The 16782-nt window shown below is 42.8% G+C and overlaps 1 protein-coding gene across 1 annotated transcript in view; it reads right to left on the bottom strand.

Moving 5' to 3' along the window:
• Positions 1 to 3927: 3927 nt before the first annotated feature.
• STMND1 (stathmin domain containing 1) overlaps positions 3928 to 16782 on the bottom strand; it is a 100040-nt gene continuing 87185 nt past the window's right edge. Inside the window, exons 3-5 of the mRNA XM_085607078.1 lie at positions 15294 to 15445; positions 6283 to 6417; positions 3928 to 4459 (exon numbers count right to left, since the gene is read on the bottom strand). Of these exons, the coding sequence (XP_085463204.1) occupies positions 4130 to 4459; positions 6283 to 6417; positions 15294 to 15445 (617 nt within the window). The 3' untranslated portion in view covers positions 3928 to 4129. The remainder of the gene's footprint in view (positions 4460 to 6282; positions 6418 to 15293; positions 15446 to 16782) is intronic.

Below are 16782 nucleotides of genomic sequence, written 5' to 3'. Positions count from 1 at the left end.
AAGATCCATTGGAGGACCTTTGATATTGCTAACAGAAAAGATAATGACTTATGGGCCCGTCATTATAGTTATGCTTCCTTAGGTGTTGTAAAGGTTGGTGTGAGATATTATATGATCCCACCCCCACCGCTTCCGCTGCATCAGTGGCAAGATTAATTTGTATGGCCCCCGGCAGAACGCACACTACACCTCTCCTGAAACAGCTTTAATGCCTACCTATCGAACAGCATATACAATTTAAAACTAGCTGCTTCGTTTTTAAGCCTTTCATGAGCTGCCTCCGAAATTTATAGCCAAAAGAGTGTCAAGATATGCCCCTGCAAAAGAACTTCATTCATCTACAGCAAATCTACTGACCGTGCCGAGATTACTTAAAACAAAATCTGGGGGTCGTAGGTTCTCCGTGCTGTCACCCATTGAATTGAATTCCCTTCCACCGGACATGCGGTCATATACTCATTTAATTACTTTCAGGAAAGCGTTCGAGACCTGGATCTTCAATAATGCGCTGCTCTCCTTTACATGATACCATTCAAGTGTACTTCAGAGTCAAGAAGCTCCCGAATGATTGTGCACTACATAAGTACAATTAACGTTAATGCTTGGCCAGTGCTGTTTTTAAACTGGCATCAGAAACTAAAAGAACCAGTCCTACGTCAACATTATCAGAATGATCAAATCAGTGGAATAAATTCACTAAAAGATTTTATTTTGTAGTGAAAAGCAACACACTAAGGCAAACAGGTTATATGCCAATTTGACAGTATTTATGATAGAAAAGGCATCAAATGATGTGCAAGTAAAAAGTAACTACGTCAGGTAGTACATCAAAAGTGACTTGCTTTGTCCTGATCTACCACTATAACTTCAATCAAATTATTAAACCCTTCCACCCAAGCCTATAATAACCACATGTATCATGGTTTGCTATCTCGGGTGTTTCTTGTTGAAATGCCACTGTTTTATTCATGTAAATGTATACATTCAATAAATTATTTGCCACTAAATCAATTCGACCTAAATCAATGTAATGCTTCTCTATATCTCATCTTCCCGAAAATGGCAAAAATATTAGTACGAACATTATTTCCCACACTGTTCATGGTCCTACCTATCCTACGAATGGTACCAAACATTGTAGAGATGTATGTATATGGTAATTCTATATGGCAAATCAAGCCAAGAGGCAGTGGAGGGATGTACGTGGTCAAAGCTGGTGAGTAATAGGAGAAGAAGCTGATTTGTAGAAGGTTGATGTATTGCGTTGTAATGTTCTTTAAAAAGGTGGGTCTTAAACTCTTTCCTAAATCTGAGCAGCCTAGGGGCGGTCCTGATAGCTATAGGGATGTTATTCTAGATCCTGGGTGCATACATGGAAAGGGCATGTTGTCGCTAGGATCCCGGAACATCTAGACCTGCATTTTATATGTTTGTACTGTCCCTGTTTGGGCCGCAGTGCACCTTTGGGTGTGCTGGGTGCGGATTGGGTCAATGCTCCCTATCACAATTAAGGCACTGCACTAAGTGCAGCAGCAAACTCATGCCTGTCCTGGGGCAGTTCATTAGTGAAAGGTGGACTGACTGTTAGGAGTCAATCTGCAATTCTGTGTGCAGGCAACAAGAAGGCCTTCTTCTGAAAGGGGACAGAGATACATCTGCAAGCAGTTGCAATGAGTGAATACACCTGCCTGCACGGAGATGTCTAGGGGGGTCCAGGCCTCACGCTTTCACCCCTTTCAAAGGTCAGCCCCAGGGAGGGCACACTGAGTGTGCACCGCGGTCTCTGCGCCACGTCTGTAATGTGATGTGGGTACAAAGGCTATGTGTTTCTTCATTTGCATGGTGCATGCCCCCATACAAGTAACGGAATAAAAAACGGAGATAGCGCCAGAATACATGTAGCGCCAGCATGAACTGTATAACAGAAGAAGCCAGGCAAGAGTCTAGGGCCCTTTCTGTAATAGCAAAGTATTCCCAGGAGTGCAGAAGGCAGGCGTAAAGGCCCAATTCACGTCTTGGGCTCTTAATGTAATACAGCTCCTTGTGTCTGATTCTGGATCGAAGACATTTTAGGAAGAATTCCGGACAATTGTATAGTTTGTACATTTAAATTATGGCAATAAGCAAACTCAATGGTTGTTGAGAAGGGAGTAACAGGGCAAAACATTCCTAATGTGTGGAATTCTCAAGCAAATAAAATGAAACAATCACCATGTAGCAGTGTAAGCTGCCATCTTTGGCTTCTCATTAGAGAGCAGCAAAGTGCTAATAGAGGAGTAAAGGTTTGGGGTATTAGGGTTGCTGGAACTTTTGTTTCTGCTGATGTGTTGCTATGATTCAATTAATCACGTACTTCATGGTCATCCAGTTATATGTCACCACCAGCTAAAGACTGTTGAAGAAGAATGGTGGAAACGTGGATTGCATCAGTGGGACCCCTGCTTTCTGACAGTGATTGTTTACAGTAGAAATGTCACAATGCAATTTAATATCCACTGCTGGACAATAATGCTATGTTTAGTGCACTGCTACATATGTGGGCTCCTTTTGAAAATATTGGTTCACCATAAATGTCAAAAAGATCTTGTATGGCATGACCCACTTTTTTATAAAATGTTGCTTCATTCACAGGAAACATTTGTAATATCGTGTTCAAAAGTGTCTTATTTCCTGTGTATGTGGTGCACTCCTGGCTCATGATTTAGCCATTTCAAATTATTGGAAACCATTGAAGTACACTTCTGTAGTTTATAGTCCAGGCCTGCGCAATATTGTGGTTTTCCTCTTCTCAAATTGTCCACTTGACAATGCAGCAAAAGAATAGAGACACTTGGGCATGTTTAGTAATTGACTAATATTTTAGCTACATGACCGGAGAGAAAAACCCTGAAGCAATTTCAAGGTAATGAGAAGCTGCCTCTCCCAACTGCCAACCTGGATAAACCTGTACACCGCTCCATTGCCTTTGCTGTGTTCGCATTAAAGAAATACCCTATACATATATACACACACACACGCACACACACACATATACATATGCATGAAAGACTGCTTCCTTCTCCTGAATCCTTAAAAAAATAGACTTTGTACTTTCTAATAACCAAGAGCAAACATTTTATCTCCATCTTGGATTCCTTAGAAACAGACAGAATAAACCCACTCTCACTCCATTAGCTAAATCCCTAGGATCCCATCACATTATATCAACCCTTCTCTGAAACCGCCACCTCAGTCTGGAACTCTCTGATCCTCAACATAAAAGATCAACATTGCTCGAAAACATGCCAAGACTCACCTCTTCAGACAATTTCGGGACTAACCATCACTCCATAAAGGACCTTTGGTAGCTACTGACTCTTTCTCAGCCCCAATACCCTTGCACCGCTACTAGAGCTTTGATACCCCATAACATATAACCTGATTTCAGTTATAGTGTTGTTCTACATAAAGAGCATTATTACTTATATGTCCAGACACACTATATAAATTGTTAAATAAATAAAATGGTGGGATTAGATGCTTAATAATCCATTATGTTTATGATAGGGTAATTCTCCAAAGAACTGATCTGCTCCAACTTTACTAATTACCTTCTGCTAGCATTCCAAGTGCTTCAGAATTCCAACCAATCACAGCAAAGCTGTTGAGCCAATGGAATCCCAGCTTTACACTGGCTGATGTATCTTTTAGAAGAGTCACCAACAGCAAGTGAAGAAGATCTATTTTCAGTATAACTCCTCCATGTTCTTACCAACATCATCAAAGATGTCTCCAACTCTACCAACCATAAAACCATCAGATGTTAAACTATTCACAAGATTGACATCACAAAACACTTTTAGGCACTTCTGGGTTCTGCTAAAACAAATAAAAATTATTAAATAATAGTTTTGGGTGCACCAATCACACAAAGAACGCACAAAGTACTGAACTCCTCATCTGTTTTATTTGATCCCTGCCGCTGTGCCACTGGACAGTGCCCATTGACGATATATGAATCTAAATACTTGAATAAAAATGCCATTGGGAGTGCAACCCTTGGAAGGCACATGGAATGTGGAGAGGATTGGCAAAGTGTGGCTCAGAGTAAAGTGTTAAAGTGCAAATACATATAAAAATTATTTTATGCTTATTCGAATATGTCACTGGCTGAGTCAGCTGCACCGACATTTTGATGATTGAAGGTTTCATCGGCTTCCAGCACACCTAGATCGTCAACGTCCTCAAACTGACTCCTCCTTTCTTCTTGTTCCAGGGCGGTCTCTAAAAAAGATATATGTTTCTGCGCTTCCAGCTCTTCATCCATATTCAAGATGGTGGGCTGGCTTCGTGCCGAGGGTCCTTGCTCTTCCTCCGCCATTGAATCGCCTTCTCCTCTGTGTTCTGGAATTGGTCGAAGGGCGAGCGCCGTGAAAGGCCTTTCTGTTCGTAATCTTTTCTTTAGCTCTTCCTCTTTGTTCTGAAAAATAAGGTACTTCAATCAAAAATTTAAAGCACACACTACTGTGGTTTTCACCAGAGGAGATATCATATGCATGTGTACTCATGCAGTAGCTAAAATAAGACGTAGCCTCAAACAAAGCAACCCCTATTGGCCACTGTCACATCTTCTCCTTAGATGATTGGACGCAGAGTCCCAGAAAAAGCAAAGAAAGTTGTGGCCTGTGTTTTCATTTTTTATTTTGCATTGCTTAGTATTATCTAAAACTTTACAGTCCATACTTTTATATTATTAAAACATTTAAATTCATATCTACACAACCCATAAGGTCTAAAATCTTAACTTGCAAATTTCTAAAGACATGACAATGCAAATTCAGCTCATACAAAATGCCATACTAACAATCCATTTCTTCTAAAACTATTCTATAGTCTGTCCACTTTTATAATATCAAGTCCGCTCAGTTCGTGAAATGTATCTGTAATGTGGAAAACAGGCTAAGACCCTGGGGCATAACACGTACCATGGTAGCCATGGTAACAGAGGGGGCGTCACCTCTGAAGGAGTCTGCTCAGCATCTTTGTAGATCATTAAATTGGCCAGTCTCAGTGAAATTGTAGCCCATGTACCTGGGGAAAGAGAACCAAGGACGAAAAACTACTAATTTGCAAGGACTCAGCCCTTGAACTTTAGGGCATATTGGAAAATCTATTATGTTACCTCAATTTAATTTTGTTGGATGATTAATGTTATGTGCCTCAATTTAGTTTCAAAACCAATGAATTGCACCAATCACTAAAATATTATGCACAACGTCCAGGAAAAAAAAAAGTAAAAAGGTTTGGTTCCAAAAGTTGACAGTTTCTACGTGGGGCCTATGTTTCTGCAGTGCTCAGTGGAGAAGCCTCGTGGTAGCGGAGTTTGAGTGTTGCTTGCCTTTATAGTACACTGTCTACTGAAGTCGAATATGTGACGTTACAACGCCACATATTACATCACGGTAGGTAACAACACGGTTGTTACAACGACCGCATTGTTACCACGCGTGCCTTTACAACGCAAGTTGTTTCTACGACTTGCACTAGATGGCGCGCTGGACTTAGGAATAGTATAAATTACTACTTACTCCAGTTAGCGCAACAGCAGGGAATGTGTTGGATTTAAAATCCAACACATTCCCTGTTGTTGCACGCCACCTAGCGCAAGTCGTAGAAACGACTTGCGTTGTAAAGGCACGCTTGGGAACAACGCGGTCGTTGTTAAGACCGCATAGTTACCTACCTGCGGGGTAAGAACAGCGTTGTAAACGCTGTTTCCCACTGAAGTCATGGTATATGTATCAGACCGGATTTGATCAGCGAAATGAGCAGAACTTCCCCTTTTGACGGTGAATACTAATATATTTTTAATTGAAAAGCTCTTCACACTCACTGAATGTCTCTGCTCACTGGGGCTGGCCCAGCAACAGGAATAGGTACATTCTGGTTTGGCGTGCACTCAGATTAACACCTGTGTCACAAATTTGTGTAGACCTGGATCTATTTTAAATGAAGGCCCTCACAACACCTAAAGTCAGTCACAGCCTGCCCCAGTCGAAGCCTGAGGAGGACCAGACAGACCCTGTCAGCATCACCACTTCTACAGCAACTGTGAAGTTTAAGGAAAAAAGGCTACATTGCGAATCAACCTAACTCACACACCCCTGTTCTTAAACTAGTTACATGCACCACTGCTGACAAAACCACCGGGTAGCATGAAGTTTGTAGGCAGTGCTAGACGAGAGGCTTGTTTTCAGCCAATATCAGCTTAAATATATTCATGCAAATGCAAATGTACGTTACCTTTCGCCTCTCCTCAGCAGCTCTTATTTTATTGTCAATGTCTTCCTTTGTTAACTCCTTCTTCTTTTTCTTTTTGGTCTTCAGTTTTTCTAATTTTGCGGGCGGTCTCTTCAATGGTTTTCGGTTCCCCTCAACCTACGGATGAAAGTACTCAAATGTAGTATTTGCTTATAAGAGCAGAAGTGTAAAATATGCAGAAAAAACTAAAGTGGCACATGACCACGTCATGACGTCTTCACTGCTTCCGTAAAGGTGAGAGAAGGAGAGCGTCAGATGGCATGATCTCATGAGGGACACATTTGTCAGACCCTAGTGTCCCTATAAGATAACCGGGCGGGGTTCAGTACACAATGTGCATACTGTGTCTAGTGTGATTGACAACATTTTCAGGAATCTAGCTGGGTATGTGAGTGCATGATATGACTTTGTGGGGATGAACACAGATTGTTCCCGGAAGTCAATTCCCTTGTACCCTTAGGCGAGCTGCAGAGCAGGCGGCTGAGCTCCTGGGCTTTGGCCATCCCTCTCCCAAGTGGTGCAGGAGAGTGACTCCTTCAGGAGACCCCAGAATGTGATTGCCTTCCCATGCAAATGGACAGGGCCACAGTAGACATAAGGGCTGAACTGGCCAGCATTGGGTTGGACTAAGCCACTGGGGCAGAATTTTCATGGATTGCTGGGATTCAGACAATCTTCGTTCTGTTGGGCGAATACTAGCAAGAAGGCGTCGATGTCTGGAGTCCATACTCACTGGATTCCAGTGAGGCAGTAAGTGGCTGATGCATGGGGAGTCACAACTATAGAGCTTCAAACTGGAGTGCTGTGAAAAGGCACACGGGGGACTATGTTTCTTGCCAAAAGGGGGGCTACTACCACAGACCTCATGAACAGCCAGATACAGAGTCACAATCACAACTAGGGATCCGTGGCATGCCCGTCCATTATAGTGGGCCTGCCTTGGTGTTAATCGTAATAAAGGGTGGAAAAACAAATAGGGAAACAACCTTTACAACACAGTCATTACATTACACTACATTTACAACGCAGTCATTACATCGCAACATCCTTTACAATGCATGTCACTACAACGCAGCCATTACATTGCATGTCACTACAACGCATGACACTACAATGCATGCCACTACAATGCAGGCATTACATTGCATGTCATTACAACGCATACCATTACAACGCATAGTACCCCTACACTAACTAACACTTACCCTACTGTTGCACCCCCTGGAGTTAGAATAGTAATTTTTACCCCTACACTATCCAACACTTACCCTACTGTTGCACCCCCTGGTGTTAGAATAGTAAATTTTACCCCTACACTAGCCAACACTTACCTTACTTTTGCACCCCCTGGAGTTAGAATAGTAATTTTTACCCCTACACTATCCAACACTTACCTTAAATGCAATGATTGGTATGCGTTGTGATGGTATGTGTTGTAAAGGTATGATGCGATGTAATGGAGTGCGTTGTAAGTATAGTTTTGAAAAATTTGTTGTAGTGGCATGCAATGTAAATGTGTGCGTTGTAAAGGATGTTGCGATGTAAAAACTGCGTTGTAAATGTATGTGTTGTAACATCATACATTAAAAAAAATACCAACCAGATACCTACACAAAAAAATCCTACTCACAGAACATAGGGTGGTGGAATGTAAGCTCCACTTCTGTGTGTCTCACATAAAGGTTACTCCTGAGAAAGCAATGTTTTGGCCTTGGCTGTGATTTTTATGATCTGAATGAGGTGCTTAATGATAAACTGTAAAATAAAAATCTTCTTGAATCCCTTCAGAGTCTTAGACCCCTTTGCTTCAGGAAGACATCCACACATAAGAGGTATTTCTTTGGCAATGGCTTCCAGGAGTGGAAAGCCGGCCAGACCATTTAGAGTTGCTGTCTCCCAGTAGATTTTCTTTTTTTACTATCAATATGATGTTTCACAGCTGGGCTCTATTATTCTTTATATTTCTTGACGGATCGCTCCCCCTCCTATTTCCTATCTCTTAACTTGTATATTTCCTCCTGCAGATATGTGTCTTATCACTATTCTGGTTCCCCTTTTTCCTTTCTTCAACTTTTTACTCCTCTTTCCCGTTCAAATTATGCCTGTGGTTGTACATGTACTTTCTATCATACATGATTTTCATGAATTGTACCACAAGGGTGGCTGATATATTAAACACAGAGAACATCCCTGCTGAGGAGATAGGAGTGTGGGGCAGTGAACAGAGAGGGGTATACTTACAAGGGGACAGCGTCACCAGAACGTCAGTTTTAGCGACCTTCTGGTGGTGCTATGCTCTTCTCCATAATTACAAAGAGGCGTTAAGCCACTTTTTTTGGCTTAACGCTGCTTTGTATAAACGGCCCCTTTACACGCATCACTTTGTGTGGGCGTTACACTGCAACACCTATTGCTTTTTGATGCTGCCCCAGATTTACAAGGTTGTGTAAATCTGAGGTAGCACAAAAAACTGACACCATGCAATAACAGCCGTTAGAATGGTGGAACGAGAAGAAATACTTTTATTTCTCCTCGTTTTTGCTTTTTCTATGTGTGCTGCATTTTGCAGCACAGATAGAAAGAGTAAAACACAATTAATGATTGTTTATGTGCTGGAAGGTGTTCCTTCCTGCACACTAACAACCATTAAATGATGACGATTTACTACTTCTACACATTGAAGTAACAAATCACCATTATTAATTGTTTATGTGCAGGAAGGGACAGCTTCCTGCACATAAACAATCATTCCCCTCAACACAGGCACCCTTGCACTATGCTACAAAGGTGCCTGTGTTGGCGCTAGGCAGTTACATTTAGTGCCAGCGCTAGGGACAACACAGGGAGTGCGCTATATTCTTGTAAATACGGAGCATCCCTGCATTTTGGAAATATCACAGCGTGGCGCTGCCAAATTTGACGCAGCTCCGTGCTCCGACATTTCCTTGTAAATATGCCACAAGAAATGTAGGTGTAGCAGTATTTGATTTGCGAGACTGATGGGACTTTCACTCTTTAACAGCACAGAGGCAGTCCCATAGGCAGTGAGCCTCAGCTAGGGACAGTACATTCAGATAAAGCCGATTGTGATTGGTGTCCTGGTGGATGGGGATGCCTGATGCTTGGAACAGCTCATCCCAGTCTCTCTGTCGATATTAACCTTTTTTGGGGTTACACTTGACTGTGCACATTCCACATTCCACTTTTGAGTATACTCCAAGTGCTGACCACACAGGCGAACATTACATAAACACACACATCAGCCATAAATCACCATTTGAATCAAAGCTGATCAAGCACCTTCATGACAATATCAGCGCCTCGTCCAAAAATGTAAGACTCTGCTCTTTTGTGTAACTAATCAACGCCTGATTGGTGCAATAAATAGCCAGGAAATCAATGGGCTGAAGGCCTTGTATGACTCTTATATTGCATTAAGTGAGCAGCTTCATTACCAATAGTGTGCAATGGTGTAGGGACTGTAGCGCCTCACATCAGTGTTAGGAACTGGAGCGGAAGAGAAAGGATTTTTTTAATAATATTATCTCAATAATTTCTTCGGAGTGAATGAAACCATTGCAATTTCCAAATCTTTTCTTGATGTCAAATATTTTGAAACCAATCAAAGATAGGTGGATCCTGTTTATTTTGCTCATTAGTGTTTATGTCTGTTGTCATACATGCATGAATAATAATCCTGGATAAAACAAACATTGGGAATGACTTAAGTAAATGAACCTCTGAAGTGCATTATATGGTAGCAACAGTACAGAGGACTCTGTTAGTGGAGCTGCCAATACAGACACATGCATGTAATTGAATAAAATTAAATAAAGTGGGAATGTGGTTACCGGTAGTGGCCTTAATAATGCATTTTGCCTCCTGAAACTGCATGCACTATGAATGTGAACAAAACAAGAGTGCTTGACCTGACCTGCAGTGTGATCGCATAGCGCGCTGCGCTTAGAACGGCAACAGTGCAATTTTCGCCTTGTATTTTTAACGATTCCCACTTTTGGTATTTTATTTTACTTTCTTTTTTGTTCCCCTGGTTTTAACTCGCAGGCCCTCTTACTTGCACTATAATTATTGGAACACTCACCGCTCCTTTAGCGGGTCCCTTTTCCATCTCCACTACCTACGGCAGACATATTGGGGGGAGAGAAGGACGCCTGGTGGCGCCATTTTTGTTGACGGTCTAGTCGTCAGAAGGACGTAGACCTCTATTTAAGCCGGGTAAATCTAGTGGCAATTCTTGACCTGACCTGCAGTGTGATCGCATAGCGCGCTGCGCTTAGAACAGCAACAGTGCAATTTTCGCCTTGTATTTTTAACGATTCCCGCTTTTGGTATTTTATTTTACTTTCTTTTTTGTTCCCCTGGTTTTAACTCGCTGGCCCTCTTACTTGCACTATAATTATTGGAACACTCACCGCTCCTTTAGCGGGTCCCTTTTCCATCTCCACTACCTACGGCGGACATATTGGGGGGAGAGAAGGACGCCTGGTGGCGCCATTTTTGTTGACGGTCTAGTCGTCAGAAGGACGCTAGACCTCTATTTAAGCCGGGTAAATCTAGTGGCAATTCTTGACCTGACCTGCAGTGTGATCGCATAGCGCGCTGCGCTTAGAACGGCAACAGTGCAATTTTCGCCTTGTATTTTTAACGATTCCCGCTTTTGGTGTTTTATTTCACTTTCTTTTTTGTTCCCCTGGTTTTAACTCGCTGGCCCTCTTACTTGCACTATAATTATTGGAACACTCACCGCTCCTTTAGCGGGTCCCTTTTCCATCTCTACTACCTACGGTGGACATATTGGGGGGAGAGAAGGACGCCTGGTGGCGCCATTTTTGTTGACGGTCTAGTCGTCAGAAGGACGCTAGACCTCTATTTAAGCCGGGTAAATCTAGTGGCAATTCTTGACCTGACCTGCAGTGTGATCGCATAGCGCGCTGCGCTTAGAACGGCAACAGTGCAATTTTCGCCTTGTATTTTTAACGATTCCCGCTTTTGGTATTTTATTTTACTTTCTTTTTTGTTCCCCTGGTTTTAACTCGCTGGCCCTCTTACTTGCACTATAATTATTGGAACACTCACCGCTCCTTTAGCGGGTCCCTTTTCCATCTCCACTACCTACGGCGGACATATTGGGGGGAGAGAAGGACGCCTGGTGGCGCCATTTTCGTTGACGGTCTAGTCGTCAGAAGGACGCTAGACCTCTATTTAAGCCGAGTAAATCTAGTGGCAATTCTTGACCTGACCTGCAGTGTGATCGCATAGCGCGCTGCGCTTAGAACGGCAACAGTGCAATTTTCGCCTTGTATTTTTAATGATTCCCGCTTTTGGTATTTTATTTTACTTTCTTTTTTGTTCCCCTGGTTTTAACTCGCTGGCCCTCTTACTTGCACTATAATTATTGGAACACTCACCGCTCCTTTAGCGGGTCCCTTTTCCATCTCCACTACCTACGGCGGACATATTGGGGGGAGAGAAGGACGCCTGGTGGCGCCATTTTTGTTGACGGTCTAGTCGTCAGAAGGACGCTAGACCTCTATTTAAGCCGGTCATGCTGACGCGCAGCAGGCACGCGCAGCGGGCTCGCTGGAGTTACGCCTGAGTTCAGCCCGTCTGCGCCCGTCCGCGCTCGGCCGGGCTCAGGGGCTTGGTCCCCTGGCCCGCGACAGGTATTCTCATCTAGAGATCTACATTATTTAGATATTGGTAGGCAAAAGCTAGATCCCACTATCATGACTAAGCTAGAGGATATGAATATCCTTCGACCTCCCAGAGGGAGGTCTGGGACTGACCCGCCTTCTCTGAAGCTAACCAGCCTGAACACAAGGTCGCTTCATAAGCATCATCTTGAAATCTTCACTCTTCTTCAGGATGAGGACATTGATGTTTTAACTCTTACGGAGACATGGTTGGGCGATAATTCCTTGCCTGACATTATAGCCGCCCTTCCCAATGAATACGATGCGGTATGGCACAAACGGGGTGGGGGGGTAGCAATTTTGTATAAAAAATACCTAAAGGTCGTCAAAATAGCGGCTGAGACCGTAGATCTATCCGACATACTTGGAGTGAAGATTACTTTGAATAATTCATGTCTTGTTATTCTTACAGTTTATCGTCCTCCAAATTCTACCTCAGCATTTAACGATTTATTTGCCCCTATTATGTCTGATTTTTGTACAAGATACCAAAAAATTGTGGTAACCGGGGATTTTAACATGCATTGGGATAAAGCCCATAAAGATCCGGCAACTCAACACCTGGAGAATATCATGTCTTCACTTGGTATTAAACAGCTTGTAGATGCCCCCACACATATTAAGGGGCATACCCTTGATCTTATTTGGACCTCAGACCCAAAGGTAAACCTTGTGGACATTTTACCTTGTATCTGGTCGGATCATCATTTGGTGAATTGTGAGATCCCCACTGTTGGTTAACCGGCCCAAAAACCACTAAAACTGAAAAATTTTGTCAGTGGATAAAAGTGTATTCACAATCTTTGACCAGTATTCTTCCTGATCATGTCCAATCATTGGCCTTTAGTGGGGACTTAGATCAGGACTATAGGGACATAATGCGGAATTTGAGTCAGGCGATTGACCAGATAGCACCCGAGAAACTACAAAAAGCAAAAGGAGTAGGAAAAGGGGCTCCATGGTTCACCCCGCCTCTGAGGGACCACAAAAAGAAGCTCCGCCATCTAGAAAGGAACTGGAGGAGAACAAAAGATGGTATAGACCGGGAACAGTACAAAATCTCACTCAATTCATATAAAAAGCTGATTATGGCAACAAAAGCAGAATTTTACAAAACCTGCATAAATCAGGCCGAGAATATTCAGAAAGAAACGTTTAAAATCTTAACAGAGTTGAGTAAAAAACCAGAAACGACTGAAACCACAATAAACGTTGATACTTTTCAACGTTTTTTTCTGGAGAAGGTGGAGACTATTCTTTCTGAGATTGAGAATAGTACCTTGAATGGCCCGCTTCCGTCACAGGAAGTTAAAATCTCCTTGGAAGCCTCTATTTCAAGGTTCCCTGAGATAGACTCTCTAAGTCTTGAGCAGCTCATGAGTAGAACCAAGTCAGGTTCCCCGGCGGACCCGTGCCCCCCCAGGGTTTTTCGTCTGGCGCGGCCTATTCTGGAAGATCATATCATCTCCGTTCTTAATAGCTCAATGGAGACTGGCCAGTTACCATCGAGTCTCAAGGAGGCACGAGTTAAGCCTTTGTTCAAGAAGCCAGGAGCCGATCCGGCTATTTTAAAAAACTATAGGCCGATATCCCAACTGCCTTTTCTGTCCAAGGTTTTGGAGCAACATGTGCTGAAGTCCCTTTCCTTATTCCTGGAGTCACACCATCTACTCCAGGAGCGTCAGGCAGGGTTTCGTGCACACCACAGCACCGAGTTGGTGATGCTCTCGGTACTGGATGAGCTTAGAGGCATGGCTGACAGTAAGAAACCGAGCGCCCTGATACTTTTAGACCTATCTGCGGCGTTCGATACTGTCAGCCATTCCCTGCTACTGGACAGATTGGCCACTTTTGGGATAAGGGGCTTGGTCCATCAATGGCTTCAATCCTTTTTGACGGGCAGGACGCAGAGGATTCAACTGGGGGATTGTATCTCCGATGTAGGTATTCTGGAGTGCGGAGTCCCCCAGGACTCTGCATTATCCCCACTATTGTTTAACCTCTACCTGCAACTGTTGATTGATTCTCTAGTGAACATGGGTTGTCGTGTGTTTAATTACGCCGATGACACCCAGTTGCTACTGAGTATTGATAATACGGCTTTGGCGCAAACCAATGCCCAGAACATCCTTAGATATACGGTCGGCTGGATGATTGCAAACCTGTTGAAAATAAACCCGGAAAAAACAGAGGTTTTGGTGGTTTCGACCGTAGCCTCACCTTGGAGTGACCTATATTGGCCCCAGGAATTAGGTCCCACAACGATACCACATGATAAAGTAAAAAGTCTTGGTATCAAGATTGACAATGAGTTGTCAATGGCCAGTCAGATTTCCTCCGTAGTAGGGATGTGTACCGGCTTGATCAGACAGCTGCGTAAGCTAGCTCCCCTCCTTTCTCTTTCCATGCTCCGTATAGTTGTCTCTGCTACAATCATCTCGAGGTTGGATTATGGGAACGCTCTCTACTTAGGTCTGCCTAAAACCTTGACCAATAGATTGCAGGTTGTCCTGAATGATGCGGCGCGACTAATCTTCAGGCTACCTAGAAGAACCCATGCCTCTCCTTTACTGCTTAAGCTACATTGGCTCCCTATTGAGCAGAGAGCGGAGTTCAAGAGCTTATGCACGGCCCATAAGGCAATTTATGGGCAAGCCCCCGCCTATATTAAAGAACGCTTGGAGGTCTATAAGCCCAAACGAATTCTTAGGTCTTCTGATTCCCAGCTATTGGTCTGCCCTCGATATAAGTTAGCAACCAAAGGAGGGAGATCCTTCTCGGTTTTGGCTCCACAGATATGGAACAAACTACCAGAACCGCTTCGGAGAGAAGTAAATCTCCTGCGTTTTAGGAAGCTGCTAAAAACGCTTCTATTTAGGGAGGCGCTATATAAACCGAAGTTAACAATAACACTAACAATAACTTTAGCACGGTGCAAAAGGCAACTTCTATTGACTTTGTTGTTGTTTTCTTCTTTACTCACAGTCGGGGCATATTATCAAGCACAGCGTTAAAATTATCGCCGCTTTAGTGGCAGAAAACGGCCATTAAAGCGGCTATAATGGGCTTGATAATATGCCGCAGAGAATTCCAATAGAAGCCCATGTTGACACCACAACATGGGCTTCTATGGGAATTCTCAAGGACATATTATCAAGCCCATTCTCGCCGCCTTAGCTGCAGTTTTCTGCCACTAAAGCGGCAATAATTTTAACACCGTTTCTTGATAATATGCCCCAGTCAAGCGTATAGATGATTTAAATGTGCATCTGTACGTACCATGACATCAAAAGCTTCTCCATTTCTCACAAATCTAGGCTGACTTTGTATTATTCCTTGCATCATGAGCTCCTCTAGGATGTCTGATGATTTCGCTCTTTCCTGGGGAGGTCCTTGCTGATTGGTCAATCCGCCGCCAAATAATGAGCGCTCTAAAAATAAAAGAGAGACAATTGGTTAGTGTGGAGACCATGGGTTTTTTTTTTTACTACTTTCAGCCAGGGTTGGGCATGCCACTTTGAAAATTGTTGGGTTATGGACCACTCTAACATAACTAAATCCCATACACATGAATAAAGGTGAATGTTTAAATCAGAGAAGAAAATTAATATAGAAAAAGGACATTATTGCTCCGGTTTACTGAAAGAGCTTTCTTTATTATTCGGATCCATTTAAACTCAGTCAAATTCAGCCATTAAATTTCAAAATATATTCTGGGGCCACTGAAGTATGGATAGTAGGATAGTACTACAAGTGTTGAGAGCAGGAAACAATGGTGCTAACTCTACTTTTCTTTATAGTCCGGATGGTTAGAGCGCAGGAGAGCGGAATCCGCAGGATCCATCAGTGTGGTTTCTTCTAGACTATGGGCCTGAGTACAAGGTAAGGGCTAATATCTGATCTTGGTATATAGGGATGGAATGTATGAACAGTGTGATAAGTATCACAAACTTTGACATTTTCTCCAACACATTTTTGGCCTGTCAAACTTCATTATATTTATCTTGGAAAAATACCAGTAGAAAGGCAAAACATGCGGAATTCAGTATTTTTGATATTGATCCTAAATGTTATGCCTCGCTTCCAAATTGGAAACTCAGAATAGGAGGTATTTACCACACAATGTAAATACCGCCTTACCCACAGGTAATCAGGAAATGGTATTTATTAGGTTTGATAAATACCTGAAACTATTTGCACAACTCATTAACCGGACCCATGATTATGCTCCATCTTTGTACTCCACACCAGAGGCGACATTTCCCTCCCCTAAAACGACTATCCAAGGGAGTGTACTTTTTGTAACACTATGGCGACCAGGGTCTTACATAGTCGGCACAGATCAACTCTGGGTTTAGACAGGCATTGCCAGCTAGTTTCTAAACTCAGCTTCAGAGGGCAATAGAACCATTTCCTATGTTCAAATAGTTAGTTAATTAGTATTTATTCTGGCAGTTGAAAATATAGATGTCTCACGTAATAATGTACTATCTCACATGATAATCTGCGAATCATACTGAACTTTCTCCATCTCCCTCCACCCCTCAATTTCTTTTTTTCAAAGATTTTGCTTCAGAACTAAGGCACCAGCAGAAGCTGTGGGTATGAAGGTTCTCAATGTTGATCATTCATAATGTCAAATTCTAAAGGCAGTGCCACCTTGAAAATAATTGCTTTGCCAGTGAAAGAAAGACATTTCTCAAACTTGTTTCACAATCAAGAATCATCGCACCATTTTTGGGGCAGGGTCGGATTGGGAATTTGGGCA

This window comes from Triturus cristatus, chromosome 5_2 (genome assembly GCF_964204655.1).
Source record: "Triturus cristatus chromosome 5_2, aTriCri1.1, whole genome shotgun sequence".
Classification (NCBI taxonomy): domain Eukaryota; kingdom Metazoa; phylum Chordata; class Amphibia; order Caudata; family Salamandridae; genus Triturus; species Triturus cristatus.
The sequence above is the reverse complement of the archived record's forward strand: the minus strand, read 5'-3'. Positions and strand labels throughout refer to the sequence as shown.